General features: G+C 44.1%; 1 protein-coding gene across 4 annotated transcripts in view; it reads left to right on the top strand.

Annotated features, from left to right (window-relative positions):
* Window positions 1–1,527: 1,527 nt before the first annotated feature.
* Window positions 1,528–15,585, top strand: part of grid2 (glutamate receptor, ionotropic, delta 2) — a 788,159-nt gene continuing 774,101 nt past the window's right edge. For all 4 annotated transcript variants that reach the window (XM_072433310.1, XM_072433308.1, XM_072433309.1 and 1 more), the window contains exon 1: window positions 1,528–1,681. In XM_072433310.1, the coding sequence (XP_072289411.1) occupies window positions 1,594–1,681 (88 nt within the window). In that variant the 5' untranslated portion in view covers window positions 1,528–1,593. The remainder of the gene's footprint in view (window positions 1,682–15,585) is intronic.

Raw genomic sequence — 15,585 nt, 5'->3', positions numbered from 1 at the left:
ATCAACGTCATATTTATTTTTGCCAAATAAGACTAAATAAAACGTACTTGAAATAACTAATGCACTGATATTTTTGTCAAATAATAAAAAGTAATCGTAAAAACTCAGCGTCCCATGCAGAAAAAAGCTAAAAAATATATATTTTCTGGTCGAATACAACAATTTTGGATTAATTCAACTAAATTAAGAGGACATTTCCATCAACCAAAACTGGACTAAGGTCAAAATAATGACAGAACTCAGTCGAAACATTATTTGGAGGCGTTGGTTTGGCTCTGGCCCGGTCTTTAGAGGACACAGCACGTTCCTCTTCACGTTCCTTCAGTGTTTATCCCTCTCTCTCTTGTATCTCACAAAGGTTAAGCAGTGCATATGTATACACAATATGAGATCACAGGCAGAGCTGCTTTAAAGCTGCTCCTTGGATCCACTGTCCACCGTGGCCCACTTTAATCCCTAATCCAAGGCCCAGATTAAAGCGCGACCCACTGTAGGCCGCGCTGGGTCAAATCTAACCGGCTCGCGCGGATCAAGAGATGAATAAAATAATAGTGAATAATAGTGACATATGTAAAAAAAAAAAAGAAACAAGGAGAAACCGGTTCAAACGTCACAGTGTCTCCCGGGGCAACGCGCTCCAGCCCGGTCACAATACGGATGTCCAGTGTCAAAACCCGCACGATCCAAAAGGGTGAAGCCCGTCCACATCCCGTCCCTCTGTCCGAGTCGGTGGTTCCGTTCTCCACTCGCACGCGCTTCTCTCCCTCTCCCGGCTCTCCTCCCGCTCCCGGGTCTCCTCCCTCTCCTCCCGCTCCGCGCGTCACCCCCTCCCTCCCGTGGCTCCCACATGGACGCGCAGAGCCGCTCTCCACAGCCTCCTCGGCGCTGGGGCTGGACGTAGTGAACAGTGAAGTGGAGGCTGCTCCTTTTGGCTCTGCAGAACGCAAAGAGGATCCTCCGCGTTCTGGTTTCGCTCGTCATCGTTTATATTCCGCCCGCGTGAGGAGCGCGTCCCCCCCCCCCCCCCCCCCCCCCCCCCCGGGTCCCGGAGATCGTTTGGGAATATGGAGCCTTGTTCTGGTGATGCCATGTGACAGCCTCTCCATCGCTTGGCCTGCTGTCACTCCACAAAGTCCGAGCTGCTGTCCAGGAGCTGAAGGAGGAGAATTAAAGCTCGGGGAGAAATGGAAGTTTTGCCCGTGGGTTTGTTCTGAGCTGCCGCTGTGTGAGGCTGGTGCAGGGAACTGCGCCTGTTCCAGACGCGAGAATCGGGCTGATTACAGCTCCCGATTCTCCCTGCGCAATCAACTGGTTCACAATAGTTCTTTTGAAGAAGCGCCGCATCACCGGAGCCTCCGCTCGACGCTCCGCCGTGCTCGCGCTGTGATTTAACGTTGGAGGAGTTTCAACTGGGCACGAGTCTGCGACATCCCGGGGATTTGTACACGTCTGGCTCCGCGGAGGAGCTCCATTGTGAGGACTCAGGGAATTTCCTCTGGCACCTCACGGATGGACTAGAGACGGCGGTTCTCTGCTCTGCCCGAGACACTGGGCTGTGGTTTCGCGCATTTGGAGGAAATATTTTTGGACACCATGAAAGTTGTGTCGGCTCTGCTGCTTGTTGCCGTGTTCTGGAGCCTGGAGTGCAAGTCGGTGATGACGGATTCTATCATCCACATCGGTGAGTGCGTCTCCCTCACACTTGCGCCTCTGAAGCATCGCGCACACCGCGTCCAGCTGCAGAACGCGGCTCTTCTGCGTCTCTGCTGTAAATGTGTCCCCCGTGTTTCCCCTCTGCACCGAGGCAAAGCCCCGCGCGCTCACGCAGCGTCATACGGCATTTTCATTGAACTTGTCCTGAGTTAAAAGGCTCAATGACGCGCCCCATTCTCACTGTTAATGTGCTGATGCAAACGGACCGCAGTCTGTGCCAGTCTGTGCGTGGCCCCTGTCAATGTGCACGCTCTGAACAGGTGGTTCAGGTCCTTGGCACGGGCGGCACGGGCGGCACGGGCGGCACGGGCGGCACGGGCGGCACGGGCGGCAGGATCACGGGGCGCGCGCTCTTTGGTGCGGCACACATCACGCTACGGTAAAAGATACCGCAGTGCCGCGAGGGCGAGATGTCTGGCTCTTTGCGGCGTTCTCTGCCTCCTCCGGCAAAGTGCGGCTCTGATGTGTGTGGTGTTGTGTGTTGTGTGTTGTGTGTTGTGTGTTGTGTTGTGTGTTGTGTTGTGTGTTGTGTGCGTGACGTCGACGTGATCCTTGCGGTGGATCACCAGCACAGCCGTGAGCTCCGTCTGCGGGTTTGGGCTCCAGAACGGGGGAGGCGGGGGCCGGGGACGCGCGGTGGTCGTGCGGGGCAGCGGTATGCGACATCACTGCGTCCTCTTTAGTCCATAGACATCCGCACGTCCAAAGTTAACGTCGTTTGTGTGTCGCGAGTTTCAAAGCGGTCATCGCGATTACGAGTCGAATCACGCTTTATTAACCGTCCTAACAAGTTTCCCATTGGCCGTGATTGGAATTTACGGTTGTGAGATAGCGGTGCCGCGCGCAGCCGGGGGACGCATTCGTCAAGTCTCTGAAGTGTGATGGCGGAGCGGCTTGTAGGCTGTGCGTCTGGCCCTGTGGGGGCAGCAGCGTAATTCATTAGTTTGACAGATCACTGTGATTGAATGGTTTGATTTCAGAAGTACATCTTAAAGGGCTCCACTGCTGTGACAAGCCGCGCGATCCATCACTTGGCTTGGGTTCACCTACAGGCGTTTCCCGGGAGGCTTTTCCAAAACTGCCTTGTGTAACGACGTATTACATGGATTTAAATAACAGTGATATCTTATTTAATAGTATTCTTATTATTGTGTGTGTTCATTATGAGTGTGGATTATGTTGAGTTTCAGCTATGTAGGCTTATTGCTTTTACACTGTGGCTAATAAGAGTGGTCTGCCTCTTGTCATTGAGAGTTCACACTGCACTTTAACTGGTCCAATCTGTCACTCACTCAGAGCAATGTGAGAAGATGCACAAGTGTGTGTGTGTGTGTGTTTTAAGCATCGCTGCATTAAACGGGTTAGGTTAGGAGTCTTTAATCGTTCCCTTGGGTACATTGTTTTGCAGTGATTAAAACATGCATGTACACAGTGTAAAAAAAAACACACATAACGGATTCATCAATTAATTCAATTACGCCGAGTGAGCTTGTTTAAGAGCTGCTGGGATGAAACTGTCGCTGTATCGTTTGGTCCTGCATTGTGGCACGACTGGTCTTTGCCCCGGTGGCAAGTCCTGAAACAGAGCAGTTCAGGCTCAGGTCCTGCGTGACTCTGGAGCTTAGTCTCTGCAGCCGGCTGGTGTGTATAAACCCCATGCTTCGTTGTGGCCCTCCGGTCAGCCTGCCAGCCCGTTTCACAATCAGAGAAAGTGCATTTTTGGTCTTCGCTGACACATTTCCAACGGAGAAGCAGCAAGAGCTCAGACGGATTAAGTCTATGGTCAAACGAACCACCTATAGCCTATAGATGAGGCATTTTTAAAAAGAATAGTGACATAACAGACTCCACACTTGTCACGTTGTCATCATCATCATCTATCTACCTGCGTTGCATCAATGAAATTTCCCCATGTGGGACAATAAAGGAATATCTTATCTTATCTTATCATGTTAGGGGGCGTGGTTAGGCGTGATAAAACTCTCATTATGAGTCAATGGGACGGTTCAAAGTTGAGTCAGAATTGGATCTTAACCATATAACATAACTCGAGAAAAGTAAACACATTTCATTTTTATTCTCATTTTTCAGTTTTGTTCTCCCCGTGCCTCAGTATCTGTATTTGGTTTGTGTACCCTGAGCTAAAGTCTGCGTTCGCTCTTGCAGTTGTTGAGTTCTTCTACATTGAAATTAATGACTTATTTTACCTCATGATTGTGTTCAAAGCGTCTGTTAGAATGCTGAGTGTATCATCACCAATTTGTACTATATGTGGTTTATAGGTAATATCTCTATGAAACGGATACAGCCACAAAATGACTTACCGTATTTTCCGGACTATAAGCCACACCTTTTTTCATAGTTTTGTCGGGGTGTGACTTAGAGTGATTTATATGTGATATTATTCATTATCTTCACACTGACAACCGCAAGAGGGCGCTCTAGGCTCTAAGCGACGCAGAAGAAGAATCTGCACTTCCTCTACCTCTGGAGTTTGCAGAGTTGTTTAGAAGTGACACAGAGGAAGAAGAATTCAATGGATTTAGTGATTTGGGGTAAAACTGATGCTTTGGTAAACTTGTTAGCATGTTCTTTATGCTATAGATATCTGAATAACTGTTCATATGTTACATTAACATACCAGACACTTACCACAGTTCTGTCTGTGCCTCATGTAGCTGAAGGTGTTAGCGTTAGCATACATACACCTATTCACCATGTTCTCTAATCTGTTATTATTTTAAACTGCATTTCAAAATAAAATGTCTGTTCTTGGTCTTGGATTTTATCAAATAAATTTCCCCCCAAAATGCTACGCACGTTTTCTTCTCTATTACGCTTTTTTTGACTGGTGCGACTTATACTCCAGTGCAACTTATAGTCCAGAAAATATGGTACTTCAACAAACTATAATGGACGCAATACCTTAATTGACATTTAGAGATTGTTTGTTTGAACATCGCTGCGCCCATAGAGTTCTAATGATCACCTATGGAACAAATTCACACTGTGCTACAATCTATTCTACCTTAGTCTGCGCGGATCGAGGTCGAAAACTCCTGGGTAAACACGCGGGTTGTGCCCTGAATAACGATGAGCCGTCTCTTCTCGCTGGATTCTCTTGGTCTTTTCTCCTCGCTCTTCTCGCTCGCGTTGACTGTATTTCAGATCAATAGCTCATTTCCCACTTGCCTCATGTTCTTCAAATCACAACAAAAGCAGTCATCGCCAAACAGCAGCTTTCACAATTTTCTCACAGCCGCTTTGGTTGTTGTTATCTGGATTTCCCCCCAAAAGAATAGCGGATGTGAACAAAGTGAAGGTAGCGTTTCCCATACTTCAGCTGTGTGGTGAAGTCAAATCCTGGGATAATCCTGCAGTTTAGACATGTTCTGAAATACATCTGATTCTTGTACCGGATTGTACGCATGCCTTTTCTTTTGCACAGTTTACGCCTATGTTTAGTGGTATTAAACGTGGCAAATTATGTCTGTGCCATCCAGTTCTTTAAATTTGGCAGTTGTCTTGGTCTAGAAGTATGTTCAGGACTTCCCAAAGGGTAAATATCTGACAATACCCCAAGGCATTCCAGAGTTCCAGAGCACGCCTGTTGAAAATCGAGGGTTTACATCATTGTTCATCGTTTCAAGTGGCACCATGTCGCCAAAGAACGTTCCTAGTTTGGGAGTTTTGGGTCACCGATTCTGATTTCTGGACTTGTTAACAATGCACAATTGAACAGAATCTGCCTTTTCAATCAAACATCTCAAATCTAAACGTAACGAGTCTCAGAAATGTTACGTAGCATGACCGGTGTGCCTGGAAGAAACCCGACTAGACACATTGAAACTCTACACACGAAGCAGGACTGTAACTGTGTCTGTTTCCCCCTTCAGCCTAAAACATGCAACAACAGTCTAATCCCCCCGCTAGGTACACCTGACCGAGATCTGATGATTTCCCCCAATGATTCTCACATTAGTTTAGGAATTATGGAATATTTCAGTGTTCTCCGAGAGGCCCTGGGACATGTTAAGTCCACTCTCTGCCTCTTTCACGTATCGCTGACCTGCTCTTTGTGTCTGTGAGATCGACTGCCGGCTGCATGCGAAACAGGCCAGTTCCCAGCAGAACATCCACATGTCGGTAATCCTGCTTAAATCTTTATGTGGCGGCTAAAGTCAGACGAGAGGGGAGAATATGTAAAAGAGTACAGGATGTTCAGCACAGGTACATCTTAAGTCGGTCCTGGTCAATCCAAGCTCAAGATCTGGAGATGGGTTTGTGAGCTGACAGTTTAACCCAGCGACACTGAAGGATGTGCAGAGGCCAAGTCTCCTCATGGGGACAATAAAGTCAAGACTAACCTTTACCTACAGAGTCTAGGATGTTATGTAACCTTGAGATTTGAAGAAGACACATTAAGCTTTTATCTTCAACATCGTGGCTATTCAACATAAGGCCCGAGGGCCAAATCAGGCCATCCAAGTGATTCGATGGCCTGTCCGAGTGACTTCGGCCCACGTCCCATCTTCCAAATATGTATATATCTTTTAAAGTTTACTGGTTTAATCCTGGATTGGCACTAGTTTAGACCTGGTTTGGTCTTGGTTTAGTCCTTGTTTAATTCTGCTTTAGGCCTGTTTGGATTCTGGGTCAGAACTGGTTGGTACTGGTCTAGTCCTAGTTTAATTCTGGCTCAGAACTGGATGGGCAATTTTGCAAAGCAATTCTGTTTGTTATTTCTCACAAAAATCTAATCTAGCAGTAGATATTTTATTGTATTAACTCAGTTTATTGAAACAGTGTTGGGGATATTTTGTGCAATCCAAAATGTTGTTACAATGGCGCGTTGTGCACCTCGGCCCAGAGGCCTTGGCCCTCTGAAAACTCTGGCTCTCTGGAAAATGGAGTTGAATAGCCCTGTTCTAAATAGTTATCATCTACTCTGACACTCATGGATGGTTTCTTATTATTATTGGACATTTCAAATCACAATATCGATCTGAAACAATTAAATAAAAACCTATTTCTGGTACGTCACTGTAAACGTCAATTAAAGCTGCCTACACAACTTTTTCTTCTAAATGGTTCCACTTTCGTTCTGCCTGCACTTCATATCCAAATCAGACCGCTGTGCGCTTTCTGCATCTTAATTATGAAACATTTGATCCACCCTGTTTCACTAAAGCTGTACTAACCCTAACTCAATACTAAGGATGCTTTGTGAGAGCTACGGCACAATATGCCTCAATTTCAGCTTTTACATTGCCTTAATAACGCAATATGAAGCATTTACTCGCTAACGTCATGTCGGAAATAGCCTCGCTGCTAATTCTACGTAGCAAAAAGCTTCACTCCCCATTGTTTCCAGCAGAGGGCGTCGTCATGCAGGTGTTCTCTGTGAGGCTGAAGTCACGTGACACACACAGTCACATGGTAAAGTGTCCCCCTCGCTCTGCACAAAGCCACGTTACAGTCAGTTTGCTTGTTAAAAGTCAAAGTCTCGGATGCTGGCGTTGAACGTGATTTGCTGATTGAGTTGCCGGGTAACTGGCTTCCCCGTCCTTTTCCTCCCCCCTTAATGAGCCGCCCGCAGGAGAGAGGAGGCGGGGCTGGATTCTCCTCTTCTCTCTCTCTCTCTTCTCTATAGCGGTCCCCTTCCCCTCTCGTTCAGTATTGTTATCTCTTTTCATTCGCTCACTTCTTCCTCACTACTTTCTCCCTCTTTTTCATTTTCTCTCCCTCCCTCTTGCCACGCATCATTCTCTCTCTTCTCTTCTTACCTACCCTCACTTTATATTTCTCTCTTTTATCTTATTCACTCTCTCTTCCCCCTTTTTCCCCCCTTCTCTTTCCCGCTTCTCTCACCCCTCTATATTTACCTCCCCGCCTCTCTCTCTCTCTCTCTCTCTCTCTCTCTCTCTCCATCTTCTTTATCTCTGATCCTCTTTTCTCTTCACACGACCCTCTCTCCCTTTCTTTTTACCTCTCTCCCTCCTTCTCTTTTTCTTTCTCTCTTTCCTCCTCCCTTTAGTTTGTTCTCTCCCCCTCTCTCTTACCGTTATATCTTCCTCCGCTGTCTTTCGCTCTTTTATCTTCACTATATTTCCCTCTCTCTCCCGCTTCTCTTTGTCACTCTGTTCTCTCTTTTCTGCAAATTGTCTCTCTTTCTATCTCTCCTCCCTCTCTCTCCCCCTCTAGATGTCCCTTTCCCCTTCACATTCTCTTGTCTTTCTCTCTTTTCTCTTCACTTTCTCAATTCTTTCTCCCCCTGTCTCTCTCTCTCTCTCGTTGCCTCTCTGCACTTTCCTCTGTCCCTCTCTTCTCTTCTAAGTCTCTTTTTATCATCCTCGCTCTCGCTCACCTCTTTATTTCCTTCTTGTTCTTTTCCCGTGTCTCTTTTGTCTTCACCCTCTTTTCACTACTTTCTCCCTATCTCTGTTCCTCTTTTTCATCCCTCCCCCTCTTTATTTCTCTAGCTCTCTTTCTATCCCTCACATCCCTTTGTCTCTCTCCTCTCTTTATACTATATATATATTTTTCCTCCTTCTCTCTCATCTTTATATTTCCTTGTTCAGTCTCTCTTTATGTCTCTCTTTCGTATTCACCCTCTCTTTCCACCGCTGCCTCTCTCTCTCTTTTTCTCTCATTCCATGCTCTCTATTTTCATTCTGGTTTTCACTTTACTTCCCTCTCTCCCTCACTTATTCTCTCTCTCTGCACCACTCTCCTTCATCTCTCTCTACTAAATATCTCTCTTTCTATTTCTCCTCCCACTCTCTCCTTTCCTCTCTCCAAATACCGCTTCCCCTTCACATTCCTCTTTTCTCCTCGCTCCCTTATTCTCCCCCCCTCTCTCTCTGCTTCACTCTTCTCCTCTCTTTATCTCTATCCCTTGCTTCCCCTTGTCTCTCTTCTCTCTTTATACTCTTTACACTCTTTCCTCCTTCCCTCTCACCTTTTACATTTCCTTTTTCACTCTCTCGTTGTGTTTCTCTCTTGTGTTTCACCCTCTCGTTCCACCGCTGCCTCTTTCTCTCTCTCTTGTTCCATGCTCTCTACTTTCATTCTGGTTTTCACTTTACTCCCCTCTCTCCCTCACTTATTCTCTCTCTCTGCCCCACTCTCCTCCCTTCATCTCTCTATTTCTCTCTTCTAAATTGCTCTCTTTCTATTCCTCCTCCCGCTCTCTCCTTTTCCCTCCCCTCTAAATATCCCTCCCCCTACACGTTCACTCTTTTTGTCTGTCACCCTCTCTCTTGCCTCCTCTCTATCTATTTTCCTCTTTTCTCCTCCCTCTCTTATTCTCCCCCCTCTCTCTCTGCTTCACTCTCCTCTCTTTATCTCCATCCCTTGCTTCCCGTTGTCTCTCTACTAACTCTCTTTCTACTTTCTAACTCTTCTCCCCCTCTCCCCTTCCCTCTCCCCTCCTCTCATTCTGCGGCTCTATTGTTTTCCACACTCTCTCTTCCCCGCTTCCTCCCTCTCTCTTGTTTCATCCGCTTTATCTCTGTTCCTCTTATCTCTCCCCTCCCTCCCTCCTTCCCTCCCTCTCCCCTCTCCCTCCATCCCCCTCTCCATCACCCCTCTCTCCGTCCCATACTCCGTGTTCACATTACGTGGAGATAAAGCAGAGTGTCAGCACACGTGTGGATCCAGTGTTAAGTTATGCACCTCATCAAAGCCGCACGCTTCCTCTCACGCATCGCCGCAGCTTTGGAGGGAAATGGCACACTTCTGTAGAGCATTCAGTATTCACGCCGGCCTCGTCCGTGTGCGTCGCTGTAGTAAAAGGGATAGTTTTATTTTAACAGACGAATGAGTGAGGTCCGATGGAGAGTTTGCTGAAGAGATGGAATGCTGCGCGTGATATGAAGGGGAGAGGATGATGAATTGTTGTCGTCGGGGTAGAAACACTTTATTTGTTGGCGGTGAAGAAGAAGAGACGGAGAGATGTTGTTGCTTGCTTCAAATATGGGGACTGAAGGCTTCGAGATATCTTTTAGGTATAAAAGGACTTTGGCATTGGTTTTAGTGTCTGAATAGTCCATATAAACCAATAAAATAGTCATAATTCTTATTAGAGTGCATTTATAAGGGTTGAGTATGTGTTGGTAAAAGTCACTGTATTTGATTTATTTTGAAGTTGTGAAAAATGGAACAGTCAAAACATTTCCCTCACACTCTCTGCATCCTAATTATTCACTGTGATGAGTTTATAAGTGCTTTTCACAACTTTCAGAGGGAGCGAGTGTAATTATAAAATAGGGTTATGTTATTACTTTAATTTAATCATGAACTGAATTGATATGACACAGGTTCAATTTAACCTTTACAAAATATACACCATATATTAAAGGAGAGATGCTTTTTTCAGGAACTTCCAAATGAACTATGGGAAAAGTAGATTATAATGATATAATACATAATATAATAACATTTTTGCTCATCGTAAACTGCAATATTGCTCTATAATGGCTTGGTAATCGAAACAGGTCCGTTGACTTCCTGTTCAAAACTGCAGCGCGGATAAGCTCTTCACATTGGCGTTTCACCGTAACAAGCAGCAGATTGTCCTTTACATGTTTGCTACGTGACATTTTTTTGCTACGGGATATTTTTCAAACAATTGCAGCTAAGTACAGGGATTAAGGCGGGGATAGGGGGTAGGTGAAAACAGGAATCTTTTCAGTTGCAGGACAAAACAGGATTAGTCAAACATGCAGGAATCAATCAAAAATAAAACTTTGAATAAACTAATTATGAGAAAACACCATTATAACAAGGTCAAAAACTCCTTAAAGTTGATTTTGCATGATATGTCCCCTTTAAATACACGATCCTATTTGCATTTGGTTGAACTTTATGTATCTGAACTGAAACAAATGAAGGTTAAAGTGCCTATTTTTTGAATTTTTTGAAGTTGAGATATTTACTTCCTCAACTGTTAACCTAGTTACTACACTGGGCCAAAACTCCTCTGATACCCTAATACGCAGAAATTAACTGATGAAAAAAATGTAAATAAAAGAGAACAAATGTATTATGTTTGTTGCGTCGATGTTTAAAAGGTCGAAAAAATGTGTTTCTTGTGTGTAAAATTATGCAATTTTTTGGATAGAATTCTGTCATCAAAATGTTTTATAATTTTGCTCTACTTCCTCAGATTTTTTGAATCTTGATTGGTGTCATTTACATTTACAACGGGCCACACCTCCCCAAATAAAGCCCAAACTAGTAAATCTTAGTACTCTACACATTTCAAGCAGAGGTCCTTTTAAGTGTGCTGCTGTTTACCCTGCCCTGGCCTTGTTTGTCTGTCACTGCCGCTCCTCTCCTCCTTTTACACATGCACTGATTTGGCGGCGTCTCCGTGTGTGAATCAAACGTTCCCGGCTGTCAACATGCATTTCTCCGCGAATCTCCGCCCTGGCGCCGGACACGGTTCGGCGTGCCCGGGCGCATTAAACGCCTCATATCGTCCGGAGTTATGTATCTATCGGTGTTGACGGACGTGCTGTCTTTGCCCAGAAGATTTAGCACCTTTGCGCAAGTCGCAGTGTTGTTTAAAGTGCGATTTCCGTGTTGATGTGTAGCGCGTGCGTGTTGTTGTCGAGTGTGTCTGCGGCGGCTCGCTGAGGTGTAGAGCTAGGTGGACTGACAGCCACAAGTGAAGAGCGCCGCGATTGGAGGTTAGCCATCGACACCGCGGAGGAAAAAAACGAGGAAAGTCTGCTGCGTGAATGGCTTTTCTGAATGTCTTTCCTCACGCTTCAAACAACAACAACGACAACAACGACAACAACAACAACAACAACAACAACAGAATAATACCTCCAATATTTGTTTGCATTGTCTCGATAACCTTTATGAGTTATAGACGGGAGGTGGACAAATTAACAAGTTGGTACTTTTTCAGAGAGTCTATGTGTCATATTAGTCCTGGTTTTGCCCCTGCTTTAGTCCTGTTTTAGTCTTGCTTTAGTCCTATTTCAGTCCTTTGTTAGTCTTGATTCATTCCAGTTTTTTCCCTGTTTTAGTCTTGCTTTAGTCCTGTTTTAGCCTGTGTTAGTCCTGGTTTTGTCCTGTGTTACTCCTATGTTAGACCTGCTTTAGTCACGGTTTCTCTTTGGTTTCGTCCTGCTTTTGTCTTGCTTTAGTCACGGTTTCTCTTTGGTTTAGTCCTGCTTTAGTATTGCTTTAGTCCTGGTTTCTCCCTGGGTTAGTCCTGCTTTAGTCCTTGGTTAAGACCATGTTTTGTATTGATTTATTCCTGGTTTTTCTCTGTTTTAGTCTTACTTTAATCCTGTTTTAGCCCTGTGTTTGTCCTGGTTTTGTCTCTGGTTTAGTCCTTTTTTAGTCTAATTTATAGTCAAAGTGCTAGATTTAAGTCAATTTTAATTGTTATTGTTCTCTATGACCGGAGCAGGAGCTGTGTTCATTGCCGGCAGTAAGTCAGACCTGTTCCCAGTGCATGTTGGACTCCGCCAGGGCTGCCCTTTGTCACCGGTTCTGTTCATAGTTTTTATGGACAGAATTTCTAGGCGCAGTCAGGGGTCGGAGGGTGTCCGGTTTGGGGACCACAGGATCTCATCTCTGCTGTTGCAGACGATGTTGTCCCGATGGCTCCATCAAACCCGGACCTGCAGCTGCACTGGGACGGTTTGCAGCCGAGTGTGAAGCGGCTGGGATGAGAATCAGCACCTCCAAATCCGAGGCCATGGTGATAGATAGATAGATAGATACATACATACATACATAGATAGATGGATGTGCTGAAGGAAATTTCAAAGCAGCCTACTGCTTCCATAGAGACAATAATCAATCCTTGCTCCGTCAGTGAGCCATGCAGTCGGATGTCTCGGGGGACAAAAGACTTTCTGGCTGAGAGTGGAGCTGTTCTACGTGACCATGAGTGTGTAGCATGTGCTGTTGAAGTGTTGATGTGTATCGCTCATCGCTGAAGTAGAACCCTGAGCACACACTGCGGAGAGAGAGTTACATTTGGATTCTAAAAAAAGGTTTTGGAAAACACCTTTAGCGCGGCACTATTATTTGGCAGGACTCAAAGCTCTGTTTAGCCTGCAGCAGTCATTTCTGTCCCTATTCAGCAACTTTCAATATGGATTTTGATTACAATTGACATCATGATTAAAAAAATCTACTTTGTGTCGGCCAATATTGATCTTTATGTGCCTGATTCAACTCTGGGACGGGGGCTGTGCTATTAGTCTAATTTTCTGTCATTTCTAATCGTCAATCAGCAGCTTGGGGTATTTTTTGAATCTCTGACAGGTCCACAGCCACAGTCATAAAAGCATGTGGTTTGGATTAAATGTGACTGTTGTTCCAATGCGCTGATTAAAAGTCTGCATTGTTTGTTTTTGGGAAACTGAAAGCCATTTTTTTGGCTTTCATTGTTCCCTTGTCAAAAACATACCTGGAGTTGTATTCAGCTTCATTCACGCTTGTTTCATTAACTGTGTTACAATGTCATCTTCTCTGAACCTCACAAAAACACCCGGTTTCAAGTTTCCCAGATATTTGACATAACGTCTTAGAGATTCGGAGGTCTCTTGTGCTGTGTTTAGTCCATAAGTCATTGCTTGAATCGTTCTGAGCATTACTTTCTTCAAATTACATTCATTACAACTGCATGCTTACGTCAGCATGTCGGGGGAAGCTAGCTTTTGTTTGGTTCCCCCATGGTAATTCCCTTTGTTGATAGTCGATGGAGTGCTACCACCAAATCTGACTGGGAAAAAGTAACTTGTGGGAGATACATTATTTTAAGTTCTAAAACATGATGCCAATACAAAGGTTTAACAGCTTGTTTAGAGGCCAATAAAAACACAAATAATGCGTAATATGTGTCCTTTAAGACAAAATAAAATCAATGAATAAAATAATGATTGGTAGATATGACGATTTTTTCATATTACCAATTCTAACTGTGAAAAAAATGATAAACAAAGAGAAAATTCAAAAAATGTTCTTTATTTTTCCATGTTTTTCCAACATCTTGAGGTCAAAAGGTTACTAGAACATTTTAAATGAATGAAGATAACCCAGGGACATCCTGGCACCTCACGCTCATACGGTCTTTGATGTTTCATTTTGTTTGATTTGAGAAGAAACGACCTGGGAGGGAATCAACCTGCTTCTAATGATCACATGTAACTGTACGTGCTCCAGACACACTTCACACTGCTGGAAGTGAAGCACCACCAAACCAGAGCCTACTCGATGCTCTTCTATTCCAGGACATTTGGGCATAAGTAGTGAATTTAGTCTTATTTTTATGCGAAAGACAGTTTTAAAGGCTTTTGCTGATTCCACTTCCCTTTTTAAGTTGACTTTAATCAAGAATTTCTAGTAGCAGTAATCAAGTGTAAAAATGCGCATCTAAAATAGTAAAAAACAAAAACAAATCAAGATATTTAGTTAAGTTCCAGATATTTTAACAACAGTCTTGCTCTCACTGTTATAAGACTGTAACCACAATTTTTTCTATTCGTCAATGGTCAAAAGATAAGTTCTATTGCATTTTGGGATGTTTCAAATACATTATCAACACATTACATTATTAGATACATGATCAAAGAAATATGAAAATGTTTGTGTTTTGACATTTTAAATTTCACAAAGCTGCCGTCTTTGTTCTAAAAAGGTGTTTATTTTTATTACAATTATTACGATGACCAAAATATGACTTTATAGAATGCAACTTGTCACAATGACTCGATTAATCGGCCTACACTGTAATGGCTGTAAATGTCCGAATTCTAAAAATGTATCCCGATTCGAGCAGATTAGCATAATTTAGTTTTATTATCTTATTAGGCATAGAATAATTGACTGGTTTCACATCTGGTTTGAATCATTCTTTTCAACATCAACATTGCATGAAGAAAAACCAGGTCATAAACTAATCCAGATACATATCCTCGGTCAGTGCGATAGCATCTGACAGAAAACCGCTGGCGGAGCTGCTGGAGCTGTGAGATATGTGATAAGTCTGAGAGGTACATTTTGTGCACATTTGGTGAGAAACGGCCCCCACAAAGCCCTGTGGATTCAGACCAATGCTTCTTGTACAGTGAAATGTGTTATTGAGACAGCATTATTAGAACTGTCTGCTGCGGACACCCCTCCCTCCACTCTCGGAGTGCGCTACACTTGTTTCCTGCTTCTGTCTGCCTTTACCTTACTGTCCACTGAGCTAATATTAAACCCGAGAAAAGTGGTTCTCAAGCTTTTCACTGGAAGGTTCAATTTTACAACTCAACCAGGTCTAAAATGGGACTTGACCAGGTCCATCACACAGACTAAACCAGGTCTAAAACAGACAAGGAATAAACAAGAGCGAAACCATTACAAAACCAAAGTAATTTAAAGCTAGCTTGCCTCAAACATGCGTATGTGTAATGGGCGTGAGTTGAGGCAGATAATAAATAAACAAGGAATGCTCAGAACAAGTCTGGCGATTTATGGACTCAAAATGGCACGGGAGATCTTTTGAGCTCTACCTGCCACGACACAAAAATAGGACATTTTAAACCAAGTTTTTTCGGAGGCTCAGAGGGAGAGGACTTACTAAACATGATTCATCAAAGTAGCGTGAATGAAGCTCAATACATCTCCAGGTAGGTCATTTTAGCCGTCTGTGGTGAAAGATTTCTGATTGCGGGACCAAATCTTGAGTTGTGGCTCAAAATAGTGGATTGTGGGTCCAACAGTGAGAAAGGGAGAAAGATTAAACCACAAAATACGTGCTGCCATAGATCAAGCGCGTCTGATATTTTGTAATCTTGGTCGCAGCCTGAGCCGTGTACGATCAACAGTAAACACAAGCAACATTAAACACCA

The sequence above is a fragment of the Eucyclogobius newberryi genome, unplaced genomic scaffold, assembly GCF_026437365.1.
Source record: "Eucyclogobius newberryi isolate DKJ021-1_F unplaced genomic scaffold, fEucNew1.0.hap1 SCAF_6, whole genome shotgun sequence".
NCBI lineage: Eukaryota > Metazoa > Chordata > Actinopteri > Gobiiformes > Gobiidae > Eucyclogobius > Eucyclogobius newberryi.
The sequence above is the reverse complement of the archived record's forward strand: the minus strand, read 5'-3'. Positions and strand labels throughout refer to the sequence as shown.